At 36.3% G+C, this 15,758-nt stretch overlaps 1 protein-coding gene across 1 annotated transcript; it reads left to right on the top strand.

Annotated features, from left to right (window-relative positions):
• Positions 1-774: 774 nt before the first annotated feature.
• LOC131060256 (IQ domain-containing protein IQM5) lies at positions 775-7,333 on the top strand. Its single transcript, XM_057993430.2, has 10 exons — positions 775-1,418; positions 2,978-3,747; positions 3,957-4,071; positions 4,245-4,310; positions 4,562-4,650; positions 5,093-5,180; positions 5,601-5,738; positions 5,909-6,001; positions 6,125-6,226; positions 6,317-7,333. Exons 2-10 carry the CDS (start codon positions 3,059-3,061, stop codon positions 6,983-6,985), a joined length of 2,049 nt encoding a protein of 682 aa, XP_057849413.1. The 5' UTR covers positions 775-1,418; positions 2,978-3,058; the 3' UTR covers positions 6,986-7,333.
• The last annotated feature ends 8,425 nt before the right edge of the window (positions 7,334-15,758 follow it).

Below are 15,758 nucleotides of genomic sequence, written 5' to 3'. Positions count from 1 at the left end.
TATGTACGTCTCGTTTGTAGCACAATTACGTGCATCTTGCAAAGAGTACAAGATAGTTATGTATGTCTCGTTTGTAGCACAATTGTGTGCATCTTGCAAGCAGTATGAGGTGGTCCCGTATTATTATAAGTCATTTGTAGACCCATAAAGAAGTAGGGGAAGCGTACTAGTAGTGGTTAAGCTAACTGTGTGCACCCACAAATCCTAAATGGTACATCAGATTTCGACGATTTTTTTATTGTTGTCTCTATATGCAACTTAACTGCTTATAGGTAAGGTTCTGACTTTTGGGTAGTAACAATGCACGATGTGGGATCAGCTTTGCGCACAAGGGTCAAAAAGTACACATTTCAAAGTGTCGCTCGATACATACTTAAAGATGTTCCAATAACTTGTGGACAAATGTCTCAATGTTGGTGCACAAATGGACCAATTATGGATAAAAAAGCTAAAAAGTGATCTGCTATTGGTACATGTGAAACTTATTAATGAGCTTTTCATTATAATTTTTCTTGTTCCTTTAAAATTAGTATTTGGGGGATTGGATGCACAAGAAATGATTGATTATTGGAACGCCATCCACTATTGATACTTTTCTCCTAATTCCATATTATTATAAGTCATTTGTAGACCCATAAATAGATATAGTTTTGAGTTTTAGTTGTATTATTTTAAGGCAGGTTAGGAACCACGAAGAAACTGCTCTGCCAAATGGCCACCAATACTAGCAGTACTACTTTATACAACGACGACCCAATATTGCCCTTTCAATCTTGCTATGCGTGCGTGATGTACGTTGCCCACCGACAAGAAATTCTCAGCAATCAAAGCCGACCTGCCAGTTAATCAGCAATTAATAAAATAAACGTTAACCTCAACTGCAATGCCAGCCCATATTCCAAGTCCAGGGTAACTCGTAAAAACTCCAGTGGTCTACACTACTTTAGATTTGAACTTGACCATGACTGTAGCGGTGTATCCACGATAACAAGAAAAGTAAGAAGTCGTTGGACATGAAGTCTGAAATTTTCCTGATTTTGAATCCTTCCCAGGTTTCTTCATATTCAATTCAATTGTCCTTAACGTGTTTGTATTAGGCGGACCAAAAAACAGGAAGTGCGGACAAATGCAATTACTGTCCAATTTCGTTACTTACCGTGGTTGAACAGACACAAATCTTGAAACCACGTGCCCTGGCTTGCCAGTGCCACCTCCGATCCCTCCCATTGGCCTTGATTTTTCAAAATTTTACTTGTTGGTGCTAGTTTTGCTATATAAATACTAGTATATATTATATCCTCTGCCCATAAGCCGAAATACATTATTTTCTAACCTGAGATGTGGAGAGTTATAGTTTGTTGAATCAGAGAAAAGCAACAAAGAAGAAATCTCTATTCGACCATACTGATTTTTGAGAGGTAAGAATCAATCTGTGACCGCCTCTTGCTTCCTTTTTCACTTGAGAATGATGATGGTTTTAGTGTAATGCAATTGGGTTGGTTATGGTTTTTTTTCAAATACTTAAATATGGCTGCTAGTTAGTTACTCAATCTCAGATCATAATAGTATGATATGGTTGTCTGCATATGAGTGATGCAGAAATTTCTTGCATTAGATATACATTAGACAAATACCAAAATTGAGAATCCCCATTTTTTATGCTTTTCTCTGCATTCCCATAGAATGCACATTTGCCTTGAATCTGTTTGCCCAATAGAATTAGATATTTCTTTTTCGAATTCAGGAGAATTTTCTGGTATTTTAGCATACATGCATGTCCCCAAAGATTTTTTCGCTTGTAGGTAGGCGAACTGTGTTTCTAACTAAACATATCCTACCTATCTCTGTGTCATTTTTGCTTCTCCTTTCTGCCTTTCATTTTAGGAGATAATTGAACATCACCATCGATGTTGTCAGGCAGAAGCAATCATCCACTTTTCAAATTTTAAACTTTTTAGATTCTCACATTTTCGTTCATTATCAACTATTCCATGTATTTTGGATTTACTGCTACAAGTAAAATGATCTGAATTCAAATACTGTAGTGGCTTGTTCTACTTGGAGCAAGTATAAAATCTCTGCTGCGTAGAAGCTATAAGTCAAAAAGTTAGAACTGAATCACAGAGGAACCCATTTTGGTCTTTTGGTGTGGATTTACATTTAATAGCGAAATGGTTCTAGTCATGGTCCAGATGATCGACCTTGCAGGGGAGCTTTTCAGACTGGCTTTGCATTGTTTGCAATGAGTGGAAAACAAAACCAACCATGTTGGCCTGTCATCGTTTCTAGGAATCCTCCTTCAAGCATGGCTTTGCATTTCTTTTTCATGCCTCGAAACTTTTGTGGGTGCCTTTTTCATACATCTAATATTGTGGGCATGAGGCATGTTATAGACTCACCCTCCCTGCAACAATGCAACAGAGTTTTTTAGGGCACGCCCGAATTAGCTTTTACACTTCGCAGGCTCCAACCCATTTAGAGAGAACCTTATGCTTGACGTGAAATATGGGACCGTGGCCCTTACACAGAAAGCAAAGGAGTGAATACACCCAAGTTATGGTGGTTAGGTTTGGCTCCCTAAGGCGTACATTTTGTAACATTATGTATTTTTCTTTAAAAAAATTAGCTCCCATGATTTTTAGCAATCTTTGATATTTATACCAATCTATTATGCCTACGGAGAGCCATAACTTTTCTAGTGTATGCTGATGCAGTCCTGCATTGCTCTAAAAATATTGTAGTTAAGGTTCAGAAATGCAGGAGCTTGTAATACAATGGCTGTTTTCCAAGTAATCTAAGAAAATAGGGACCCCGGTTTAAAACATATTGCAGTAGATTCTTATCATATTTACTTTCTTGGTTTATAGAGAAATTTGATTCTGATCATGTTAGTGAGTAATGGACTCGTATTTTCATTCTTTCCATTTTTTTCACCTGGAATAGTGGAGTCTAATATATTATATGTTCATTTTGACAGAAATCAAAATTCGTCTCTGTACAGTGATTATAAACTGCTCATCAATTCCCAGCGGCTCAAGAAAGAAGTTTGTTGGTTTGGATGGGGATTTTATTTTCCACGCCTGAGGAAACCCCAACATTATTAGGAAACCATGTATCAGATGGATGCATAGAAAAACAGTTGGGACCAACTGCAGTGGGTTCCATTAGTTTCAACAGCAGAGTTTTAGAAAGAACTGCATCTGGATCTCTAAGTTTTGAAGTTAGAGATTTGGGAATAACTGCATCTGGATCCATTAGCTTTAAAAGCAGAAATTTGGAAAGAAATGCCTCTGGATCCATTAGCTTTAAAAGCAAAAATTTGGAAAGAAATGCCTCTGGATCCATTAGCTTTAAAAGCAGAAATTTGGAAAGAAATGCATCTGGATCCCTTAGTATCAAAAGCAGAATTTTGGAAAGAAATGCATCTGGATCCATTAGTTTCAAAGATAGCAACAGAGAAACAAATTGTCTACGGTCCCTTAGTTTCAAAGCGAGCCCAACAGATACAGCATCATTGGAGTCCATTAGTTCAAAAGGCCTAGATTTGGAAAACTCTACCAAGGCCAAGGATTCAGAAGCATCTTCCAGGAATTTGGACAGTTCCAATTTAATAGCTTGTAAAACTTCTTATGAGGGATTACCTAGATTCAAAGAGGAAGTGGCTGCAGTGAAACTACAGAAAGTTTATAAGAGTTATCGTACAAGACGGAATCTTGCAGATTGTGCTGTGGTAGTTGAGGAGCTCTGGTTTGTATCAAAATTTGTGACCTTGATATCTTAGTGCTTCAATTGTGTTTTCATAATTTGGAATTGAAAACTTGCCTTGCTTCAGTTTTGATAAGGAACAGTAAACATTGGAGTTTCCTAAATTACGTGTTTTAATTTGTTAGAAATGAAATATTTTACCATTTATCTTTAGCTATTTGAATGACAGTACTGTCGATTTCAAAATGCAGGTGGCAAGCAATAGATTTTGTGACCCTTAAGCGGAGTACTGTTTCATTTTTTGATATTGAGAAACCACAGACTGCGATTTCTCGCTGGTCACGAGCAAGAATAAAGGCTGCAAAGGTAGTACTACTTTGTGGTTCTGTTACTGTTCCTGTCATGGTTCCATTAATACATTATAATTCTACAAGGGACTCTCAAGTTTAAGTTTTTTTTGGCATTCATTACCAAATAAATAGAACACGTTAAAATCTGCATTTGGGAAATGAAAATAAACATAAATGGTTCCTCCACAGGTTGGCAAGGGCTTATCTAAGGATGACAAGGCTCGAAAACTAGCTTTCCAGCACTGGCTTGAGGCTGTAAGTTTCTGATGCCTAATGCCTTACAAGAGTCTACTTTTGGATAGGGGCATCATGGGGATTGCTACTCTATACAATGTTGTTTTCTTGCAATCTAGAATAAAGGAAGAACATGCAACATTTCAATGATCTAAAGACTAATATAAAATAAATTGTAAATGTTTACTTAATTTTGAAGTTATATTTGGGGATTACTTCTAAAATGGTTGTTGCTCACATGTTATTGTGATGTTTGTTTCTCTATAATGCAGATTGACCCACGACACCGTTATGGACATAATCTACATTTCTATTATGATGCATGGTTTGATACTGATACAGTGCAACCTTTTTTCTATTGGTTAGTTTATTTTTCAACTTTCATTTCTAAAGAGTCAAATATTACTCTACAGAATAAAATATCTAGTGGAATCTTAAGATCACCCTCTGCAGATTTAGAACCCTTAGCTAGTTATTTCTGTCTTGGTTGACATCGTTTTGTCTTGTGAAACACCAATGATACCTTTTCTAGTAATTCTAACTAATTGAATATCCACAGGGCAAGTAACATATTTTTCTATCCAAACATCCTGATTGAGGATGGAGTAATGAAAGTTTAATATCCTTGACTTATCTAAGTATATAACAGTCCAACTTTATTTTTTTTTGTGATTGGAGTTCAAGCTTCAATTGCATTACGAAGCTTTATTAATACAAAGCACTTTAGCAGGGCATATTATATGAACTAGATTTGGTATACTTTTAAAACTTTTCTTCTCACTCTAAGAAGAAATTTAATGCAGGCTAGATGTTGGAGATGGTAAGGATCTCAATCTTCTCTGTTGCTCCAGGGGCAAGTTGCAACAACAGTGCATAAAATATCTTGGCCCTGTAAGCATTTCTGTTTTTCATTCCTTATTTTAGACTTTTTTCAGTTGGATTATTATTTTGTTATATATTCTAGAATTACCCTATGAACTGCGTGATTTATAACTTTACTCTGCTATTGGGATTAATCATACTATATAGGAAAATTATGCTCAAGTTCTTGGATCTTGTTCATAGGTGCTAAATTTTGATTGGGTCTTATTTCTCAGTCTGTCTTGCCGGTATTGTATATGTGCATATTAAACTGTAAAACACAATCATGAACGAAATGTATTACCAATCAAGCATAACTGTGTGCCAAATCTTGTGAAGATGGGAATCCTGTCTGACTATAATTCGGATTGTCTAACAACTAGAGACATATTAGTTACATGTTTTATTGTTTTCTAATCTCATGTAAGTATAACTTGACTGGTCTTGCAGAATGAAAGGGAGCAGTATGAGGTCATATTCAATAACGGCAAGCTTGTATACAAGCAGAGTGGTCAGCTGGTTGACACAGCGAAAGGATCAAAGTGGATATTTGTTTTGAGCACATCAAAAAATCTCTATGTTGGTCAGGTATTTCAGAGTCACTAAATCTAGAGATAGATTGATCAACGTGTCTGAGTTTTATTAAAAATTGTGTTTATAATGCTCTGTATTGTTCGATTAAAACCTTATTTTCTGGAGTTTTAGCAGTAACATCAACTCACTATTAATACTTCATACCTTTATAATTAACTATTCAGAAAATGAGGGGCACATTCCAGCATTCTAGCTTCTTGGCTGGAGGAGCAACATCTGCAGCTGGAAGATTGGTTGTAGATGAAGGTGTTCTCAAGGTAACATGTTCCTACTGTGAAAAGCTATTTCTATTATTTCTCTTCATTGTCTTTTTAAGGAAATAAGAAAACAGAGTAATTTTTGGTGATTTCATCAATTTTCTATTTTCTTTCTGTATGCAGTCTATTTGGCCTTACAGTGGACACTATCTTCCAACTGAGGAAAACTTCAATGAGTTCATCAGTTTTCTAGAGGAAAACAATGTTAACCTCACTGATGTGCAGGTTGGTATAAGCAATATTGGTATTCGTTAGTCTTTCAGTGTTTATGTTGCATTCCCTTGACCTAAGTTGTGCTTCTTTTGGCCTTTACAGAGGAGCCCAGCTGATGAAGACGAGCAATCTTTCCGCCTTGGAAAAAACTCAAAAATTGAAAATGGTCCAAACTTGGAATCAAGGATAGACAGGTTGTATTTAGGTGAAAAAATAGAAAAAATAGATTCCCAGAAGGAATGTACAGTCAATGATAGCTTGCTAGAAGAAAAAGTTGCTGCTAGTACTTTGTGTCATCATGCCGAAACCAATGAACCAGAAGAAATTGGTAGTGGGCTTTCAGATGATCAGTGTGTGGATACATACGAGGAAGCCTATGCAAAATGCATCCCTCTTACAGAAGGACCATTGAAGGAAACAACAGGTTGTGGCACTCATGGTGTAGATAAAACAACTAATTGCCAAGATAATCAAGAGCAAGTTCGCTACAAAAGGAGCTTGTCAGACAAAGCCCTTGAAGATCATTCAATAGCAGTGCCTAGGGAATTATTGCTTAGAAGACTTAATTCGAAGAAAGCATTGCAATCATATCAGCTTGGGAAACAGCTATCTTTAAAGTGGTCTACTGGAGCTGGTCCACGTATATTATGTGTTGCAGACTATCCTGCGGAGCTCCGTCTCAAGGCTTTGGAGAAAGTAAATCTGTCCCCTAGGTATATGTCAAGTAACAGCCCTCGAGAGTTTCCTGATCTTTCAAAGCAAAATCACTAAGGGACTTTACTTACTCTTTTATCTTTTCTTTACCAAATTCTTTTAGGATCAATTTCCAACATCAACTGTTTAGATTCCCTAATATTCATTTTGTTCATCCTATAAAGGCTTTTCCATCATGATTTCTTGAAAGAAGCTGCATAAAAGCCCATCAAGGGAAGCCATAATTCATGTACAATTCATCATATATGAAATACTTGCAGTAAAATAAACCTGCAACCTATTCTGCCCACTGTTACTTATGCCAGTATCAAAAGAAGGATTATGTTCAGGCTCTTACAGCTGAATTATCTGTAATCAAGAGAAATATTTAGCCCCACAGATATAAATTGAATTTTTTCATTGCAAGATTTGCTAGCATGAGATGTGAAAACTTTCTGATGTAAAGAAGATGAAATTTATTTTAACATAAAGCACATGGCTCTGTCAAAACTCACACACCAAAGCTTGCATACAGATTGATTAGCCTTAAGTGCGTGGCATGCATGTTTCATAAGTGTCCCACTAGCAATTTGGATGAATCTTAAGGTGAATAGCGAACTTAAGACACAATTCCCTAAAGATAATCTATCCCTTAAATTTTAGGGATGCCAACTTAAGGTGGATGGCTTGCAGCTTATGATTGGGGATGGACAATAATAGGTAAAGTGATAAGGATGGATAATTCTTTAACTTTAGGCCTTGCTAGGCAATAGGTTGTTCTCTCATGTCTTATAATTAAAAAGAAATGAAGGCATAAACTCAAGGCCCTAACAACCATACTCGATGCACTATGAACTCCAAAATTTGTTACTAGTTTTCATGTTAGTGTTAACTATAGCTAGACCTTTAAGACATCTAAATAAGCGCATGAGAACCTTCTCGCTTATGCACCTAAAGATAACAACAATACTATTCCCTATTAAGTGAATCAACTAAGCTTTTCTTACATGCATGATCCTCAAAAAGGATTTTTTTATCTGTTTAAAGATAGCATAAGATATATTATTCCTTGTATCACTAAATATGATTGGAATATATCTGGTCTATCTCCTCTTTGATTGGTTTATCTCCTCTTTGATTGATGCTTACTCTCTAAAAACAAAGATGTCTTCTACAAGAGCACATGCAAGAAATGAGTTTGCTTGAATATTGAAATTTGAGATATTTTACAAATGTACAATGACCTTGTTTATATAGACAAGTGGTATAGTATGATCAACTAATATGACAAACATTAAATGACTTAAGGGCAAGAAGTAAATAAGAATTAAATAGATAAGATATGGATAAGATCTTATCAAGACAACTAAGACTTATAAAAATAACACCTAGGTCCTAAGTTAACATGTGTGTAAGTCTCCACTAGGAATTTACTAGGTACAAGACATTATCCACTCTAACACCCTCTTAAGGAGAAGGAACTATTATGCAAATAATGCAAAGATGCGAGAATGGGTCTCGACAATGAGGCCTTTTAGGTACCCATGTAGAGGTGTTTTCTCATAATCATAGAAAAGGAGAAAAACCACTTGGGAAAAAGCCCCTCTCCAAAAGGGAATGCAAAAGATAATGTTCGAGTGATATAATGCATCATGTATGGAGATCTCATCAATACCCCCAAGAACTACACCCATTATGAATATACAATGCAAAAGTCCCTCCATTGGAGAGAAATATGGAGACTACCTAGCCCCCCTATTATGAAGGATCTCCAAAGCCATTGAAAAGTGTCTAAAGACAGAGAATCCAATGCCTACGAACAATAAGTCTTCCCTTAGGAAGAAAGAAGTCCATTGGCAGATGAAGAAGAAACTCCAACTCCAAGAAGAAGCCTCCAAAAATGAAACTCTGAAAACTAATCAAGTGCCTCCAAATATTTCTCAACAAAATCAGATGTTACTCCAATCAAGGGAGAAGAAAAAGGATGTGGAAACTCGAGAACTATCTCCAAAGAAGATGAGTCATCAAAGAGGAGAGAAATCCTCTCAAACATGTCCTCTAAATATACATAACTGGAATGACAAAACAATCTACTATACTTGCCATGAAATCATCTTGAAAAGACAAATCTAGAAAAAAAAGATATCTTGCTCAATTGAAGATCTAAAAACTAAGTCATCATTGAAGTCTAAGGAGGTGGTGGGAACCTCATCAAAAAGTTGATAACGATAAGGTTCACAAAATCAATATCATCATCTAAATTACTACCCACACTAGTTCTAGGAGAATCCACCTTAGAACACTCACCATCAGGAGCAAAATGGGAGAAGGTGTAGATTTGAGCGTCGTGATTAGCTCTTCCCATTGCAACAAGTTGTCTACTATTCAAATCATGAATGAAAATTGAATCTAGACCGAATTCGATACACTTACCACTTTGTGCAATTTGATAAACTAAAAGAAGATCATGGGGAATATTCTAAAATGAAAAGAACATCATTGAAACTTTCGTTATCTATATGAACATCCCCTATAGCATAAACATCAAAATAACCACTATTTGTTATCAATATTTTAGTTGTCCATGAGGGCCTAAGATACAAGAGGTAGTTAAGTAATCCGGTCATATGATCTGAAGCACCTAAGTCAAGTATCAATCCAATAGATCGATCAACATCAATTAAAATAAGAGCATTACCTTTCATCTTATTATCCCCATTTGCAATACCCATTCAACTTGTGTGTGTAGAAGATGAATGTTGAGATGAAGATGAACTAGAATATTGAGAAGGCAAAGCAATATTATTTTCCTTAAGAAGCTGCTTCATTTCTTTTAACTATTTCTTATAGCATTGTTGTTCACTGTGCCCATGTTCATTACAATAGCCACATTTTGGTTTCTCCTTCTTAGGCTAGTTCTCTTAAGAAGAGGTGGAAGGTTCATTAGATCTTGTCTTAGGTTAGTTCTTCTTCTTTCCTTCAATTTGTGGATGATTATGCAATTAGATCTCGATTCTTAGGAAGCATCAAGTTGACAGAGTTTTTCTTGTTCTCTAGTCAATTTATCACAAAATGTATCAAAAGAAGGCATAAAAAATGAAACACCTAATCCATCGATTGTAGAATAACAGGAAGTAGAGAAGTATGCAAATGAACGTTTTAACTTGGATAAAATCATAAATATGCATTCCTTATCAATTTTATCTTTCCCACAACCAACCAATTGAGATCTTAATGATTTAAATTTGACAAAATAGTCTTTAATGGCAGGGAAAATGTCAATGGAAAGAGATGTCGATTCTACTTCCAGTTGCATAGCATGTACCTCACTAATTAAATGAAACATATCCTTATACTCATCTCATACCTATTTGAGAGTAGTACACTCCTCAATGTGGAAGAACACCATTTCATAAACATGCATACAAATCAAGCCCATACCCTCATCACATTTGTTCTTATGAGAAATCTCTCATATTCCTTGGTAATGGTAGGTTGTTGCTCATTCACAGTATACCACAAACCCTTAGACCAAAGCCACCTTTTCATTCCAACCTTCCATGTGTGATAGTTATGAGGAGTAAGAACATCAAACTTTGATTCAACCGTTAGAGCCACAAGCATAACATAGTGAAATAAATAAATCTCTGATACAAACTAATATGAGACCTCCCAAATATGAAGCACAACTGAAAATGAAGCCCCCTCCATAAGAAGAACTTATCTAGGAGACAATATGTCCAAGTAATTAGTGAATATGTCAAAATTGTCAAAACTAAATAAATTATACCTAGGGCTCAATATCGAAAAAGTGCATAGACATAATGATAAATCTCCTAGTCACTTTTCAAATGTTGTTGGAATCACGAAAATTAGACAATCTAGAAAAAAGTTATGAGCTTGGAAGTCCAAAAGGGGAAAAACAATTTTAGTCTACAATAAAATTCAGTTGCAATAGAATCTAGAAAAATAACCTATACCACTACACAGAGGATGAAACCAGCTTTTCAATAATTGCAAAAAAAATAATATGGAAGTGAAAAGTTATGCCGTATTCAAAAAATCTTAGAAGAGGGCCAAATTTAAGCCCCTAGGCACTAAGTCTCAATCAATGATGTGACTACAAGATAAAAAAATTCAAACTATTTTATGCCTCTTGTTGCAGACAGTGTCACTTAGGCAAAGTAATGGCGGGGTGACAACTCTTGCATGCCCCCCAAATTAGGCTTAGGCGCTTGGTGCTAGCCACAAAAGCCATGAAATATAAAATCTTGGGTTTAAAAACAAATCAATAAATATTTAAAAAATAATATTTATTTTTAAAAACGTTGAAATAAACTAAATGGAAATCGTATTTTTTATCAGGACGACTAGCGCCTACATAATATAGAGTCGTACAACTATACAAACCATAGGGATATCAATCATGGCAACTACCCGAAAATTTCCTTTGATGCCCTGAGGTGAATGTGTCAAAATTTAACAATTTGACATGCGTTCCTATAATTCCTAGGCTTTCTCGATGCAATGGAAGGGTTTGATTTGACCCAAAGTGCTTTGAAAAATTAGCTACCTCCTAGAGATAGTAACCTCCTCCATCTTGAAACCCTTGTAAATTTGGCAAAAATGTTATAGTTAGATGAAACAAAAGACAATCTTGACTTTCTCAGATGCCCCAAACTTAATGGTGAGCTTATATCTCCTCTGACACATGCCAAAAATAACCTACAATAGAAACCCACAAAGAGGTGAACCCCAAAACCGATGTTTTTTCAAGTTTTTTAATTCTCCATGTCATTGTATGATGCAAGAGAAGAGCATAGTCAACTTTACTAAAAACTACCTAGATCTCTCATCTGGAAATAACTCTACCCTTAGATTTGAGAAGGGTTTTCATGGCCCCATGACTCTGATACCATGTAGGAGCTACAGACTCCAAGATCACCGACAAAAACAAAGGTCCCCTCCACAGGAGAGTATGCAAGAAATGAGCTTGCTTGAATATTAAGATATGAGATATATTACAGATGTATTAGAGCTTCACTTATATAGGCAAGGTGATGCAGGAACACCGGAGTAGTTCAAACTGGTTGGAGCAGTTAGTGGTGGAACTGCTTGGAGATCGTTGCATTTCTTCATGTTTGAGAGTTAGTGTTGTGGATTTGTATTTTATCACCTTGAGTTCGTTGTCTTTATCATATTCGAGATTCATGACATTTGGATTTGATTCTGGTGAGATATCAATTTTGGTATTGTTTCAGTATTGGTATGTTCTTACCGGTTGGTCTTGTAGTGTGTGGAGCGAAGATGAATTGGGTTGCGAGTGATTTTTGTAACTTATGGATCGTTGAGCGATGTTGTTTTGGGTCTTGACTGATGTTTTTGGAGGTCCGTATGAAGTTCTATGCATTTGAAGATGTTCTTGGTGATTTGGGCCGACATGTTATCATTTACATGTTTCATCATGAACCGGTTGGTCTTGGCAGACTTGATCGAGTTGTTATTGCTTGCGGATGGTATAAAGGGAAGTTTTGAGAATCATTTTAGGGGATGAAGGTCCGAGGAAGGAGAGATCGAGTGAAGATGCAGTTTTTGGAAAGATTTTGGTCTGGGGGGACTAAAGTCTAGAAGGACTGAGGTCCGGATCAGTGTAGAACAGTGCAGACTGTTACTAGAGGCTTATTTGTTGAGTAGAAGATTTGCGGATCATAGTTTTGAGTTGTAAGGATTGTTTTGTAATCCTGGGCTGCAGTCCAGCATGTGTAGCCGCTGAAGGCATATGTAATTCACTAAATGGTTGTAACGACTGATTTATCTAGTTATCGGTTATATCATGTGTTACTTTTACTAGTTAGGGTTGCTCTTTATCTGTTTACCAGTTATATCTTGTGTTGTGCTACCGGTTACCAGTATCTTGCATGGTGTTTTGTGTTATAGGTTGCAAGGCTGGGATGTCCTTCATTGGATCTCCCTACCTTGACTGCGTCAAATGGTATCAAAGTTGGTTATGAACTTGTTGATGGAAGAAGACCTGGCTATGAACCGGTTGGAGGAAGTGCTGGTTGTGAACCGGTTGGTTGAAAAGGAAGTTGAGGCAGCTTGTTCAGATTGTTGAATGTGAGGCAGTGCAAGGGTTCCAGCAGACCGCCGAACCTAGAGCTTGAGCTTGAGGTAGTTAGTGGGTGGAGACTTGAATAGACCGCCGAACTGAGGCAGTCTGCAGGTTGGACCAGTAGATCACCGAGGAGAGGCAATCATAATTTGTAGTCATGTCGTCGAACCCCTGAGGCAGTTGCAAGTACCTACTGACAAATCATTGAACCAGATCAAGTGATGGGACTCACTTTTCAATTAACCCCAAGAGTCTAATGCAGAAGCACCAGAGTAGTTCAAACTGGTTGGAGTAGTTAGCAGTGGAATTGCTTGGAGATCGTTGCATTTCTTCATGTTTCAGAGTTTAGCGTTGTGGATTTGGATTTATCACCTTGAGTTCGTTGTCTTTATCATATTTGAGATTCATGGCATTTGGAATTAATTCCAGTGAGATATCGAATCTAGTATTATTTCGGTATTGGTATGTTCTTACCGGTTGGTCTTGCAATGTGTGGAGCAAAGATGAATCACGTTGTGGGTGGTTTCTGTAACTTACGGTCATTGAGTGATGTTGTTTTGGGCCTTGACCAATGTTTCCAGAGGTCTGTATGAAGTTCTATGCATTTGAAGATGTTCTTGGCGATTTGGGCCAACATGTTATCGTTTACATGTTTTATCATGAACCGGTTGGTCTTTGGCCGACTTGATTGAGTTGTTATTGCTTGCAGATGGTATAAAGGGAAGTTTTGAGAATCATTTTAGGGGATGGAGGTCCGAGGAAGGAGAGATCAAGCGAAGATGTAGTTTCCAGAGAGATTCTGGTTCGGGGGGACTGAAGTCCAGAAGGACTGAGGTCTGGATCAGCGAATAACAGTGCAGACTGTTTCTAGAGGCTTATTTGTTGAGCAAAAGATTTGTGGATCATAGTTTTGAGTTGTAAGGATTTTTTTGTAATCTTGGGCTACGGTCTAGCATGTGTAGCCGCTAGAGGCATATGTAATTCACTAAATGGTTATAACAACTAATTTATTTGGTTACTGGTTATATCATGTGTTACTTTTATCGGTTAGGGTTGCTCTTTATCTATTTATCAATTATATCTTGTGTTGTGTTACCGGTTGCTAGTATCTTGCATGGTGTTTTGTGTTATAGGCTGCAAGGCGGGGATGTCCTTCATTGGATATCCCTACCTTTATTGTGTTACAAGGTGTGATGTAGTATGAACAACTAGCATGATACAAACATTACATGAACTAGGGAAAAAAGCAATTAAAAGTAAAAAAGATAAGATATGGATAAGATCTTATCTAGACAATTAAGACTTCTAGAAATTAAACATAGAACCTAAATTAACATGTAAATAAGTCCCTACTAAGAATTTACTAGGTACAAGATATTATTCACTCTAATAGAAGGGAGTACACTTACAAATCATAAATGGAACCATACTTGCATACAAACACAAATTTTAGATAATAGTAAAATGCTTAATAACCCACTTCAAAGATGCAACAACCCATATGAAACAAGAGAAAAAAATTATAATAGGTTTGCAATGCATTAGAACATTGTCACATATTTACTAACATCTATTACAATCAACAAGTGTAGAAAATGGTAACCAACAACTAGGTTTAAATATCTTCCTTTTCATTGCTACAATTTTCATGGAGACATTCAATTACAAATACAACATTAGTGACTACCCTTCCTATGATTTAGAAACCATGTTATTTCTCCTTGTAGACTAGATTATATGAATAGATGTTGTAAATCAACTTGAGACACTTACAATCAAATAAATTATTCAAAGACCAACCTTTTTTGCATATTTAATTCTTTTTTATATCATATTTAATTTACATTTTGTTTAGTCCTTTAGGTAAGGTTGCAAGGGTCATTTGTAGTCAATGCATTTAATTTTTCATTATAACCATTTGCACAAGAAATCTCTCTTGGATTTATTGAGAAGCACCTGTTGGCTTGATGATGATTTTTGTAATGGATGACTTTATGTGTTTTCATTGATGGCACATATACACACACACATATGTTCACATTGTCATAGTCGTCTTAGTTAAGACAAACCGATACTACTCCTAAGTCTTAGTATTGCAAACCGGTATCATTTGTATAGAGAAGTCCAACTGGTTTGAAGGTGTCTAAACTGGTATATGTAGACAACCGGTATATGCAGGATTGACAATTGGTTTTTGTCATTTTCACTTACACCAGTTTGGAGATACTGCGGAGATCAACAAAGAGGCAAATGAAGGACAATCAATCTATGATTTGGAAGTGGTTAACTCTTAACCGGTATCGGTGTTCCAACCGGTTTCACTGAATGTGTGATGAGTTATCCCTAACCAACAGATTTGGCGGTAATATGTGATGTGTTATGTAAGATTGTCTAGATACATTGAACCTAGGAAATTGTGATAAGGTTCCTAAGCTGACATGAATTCTAATGTCTATAAAATGGCATTGTGATGAACTATTTTTATGATGCGAAAAACAAGTGATGAGTTGATGTGATTTATTGAAGAAGTTGCAGAGTATGTCAGTGATGTAGTATTGAGTGAGCAGAAGAGGATCTATACAAGAAAGATGTGCTATTTATAGATCATACCACCTATTGTTTTCTAATCACTACAACAGTTAAATCCTGTAACCGGGTAAGCTCTAACAAGCTTCATTGCACAAATCCTCTAACCAGGCGATCCATTAGTTTGGGTTTGAAATCCTCTATTGAGGTTAC

The sequence above is a fragment of the Cryptomeria japonica genome, chromosome 1 (assembly GCF_030272615.1).
Source record: "Cryptomeria japonica chromosome 1, Sugi_1.0, whole genome shotgun sequence".
Lineage (NCBI taxonomy): Eukaryota > Viridiplantae > Streptophyta > Pinopsida > Cupressales > Cupressaceae > Cryptomeria > Cryptomeria japonica.
Note: the sequence above shows the minus strand (reverse complement) of the source record. Positions and strands in the feature narration are given on the sequence as shown.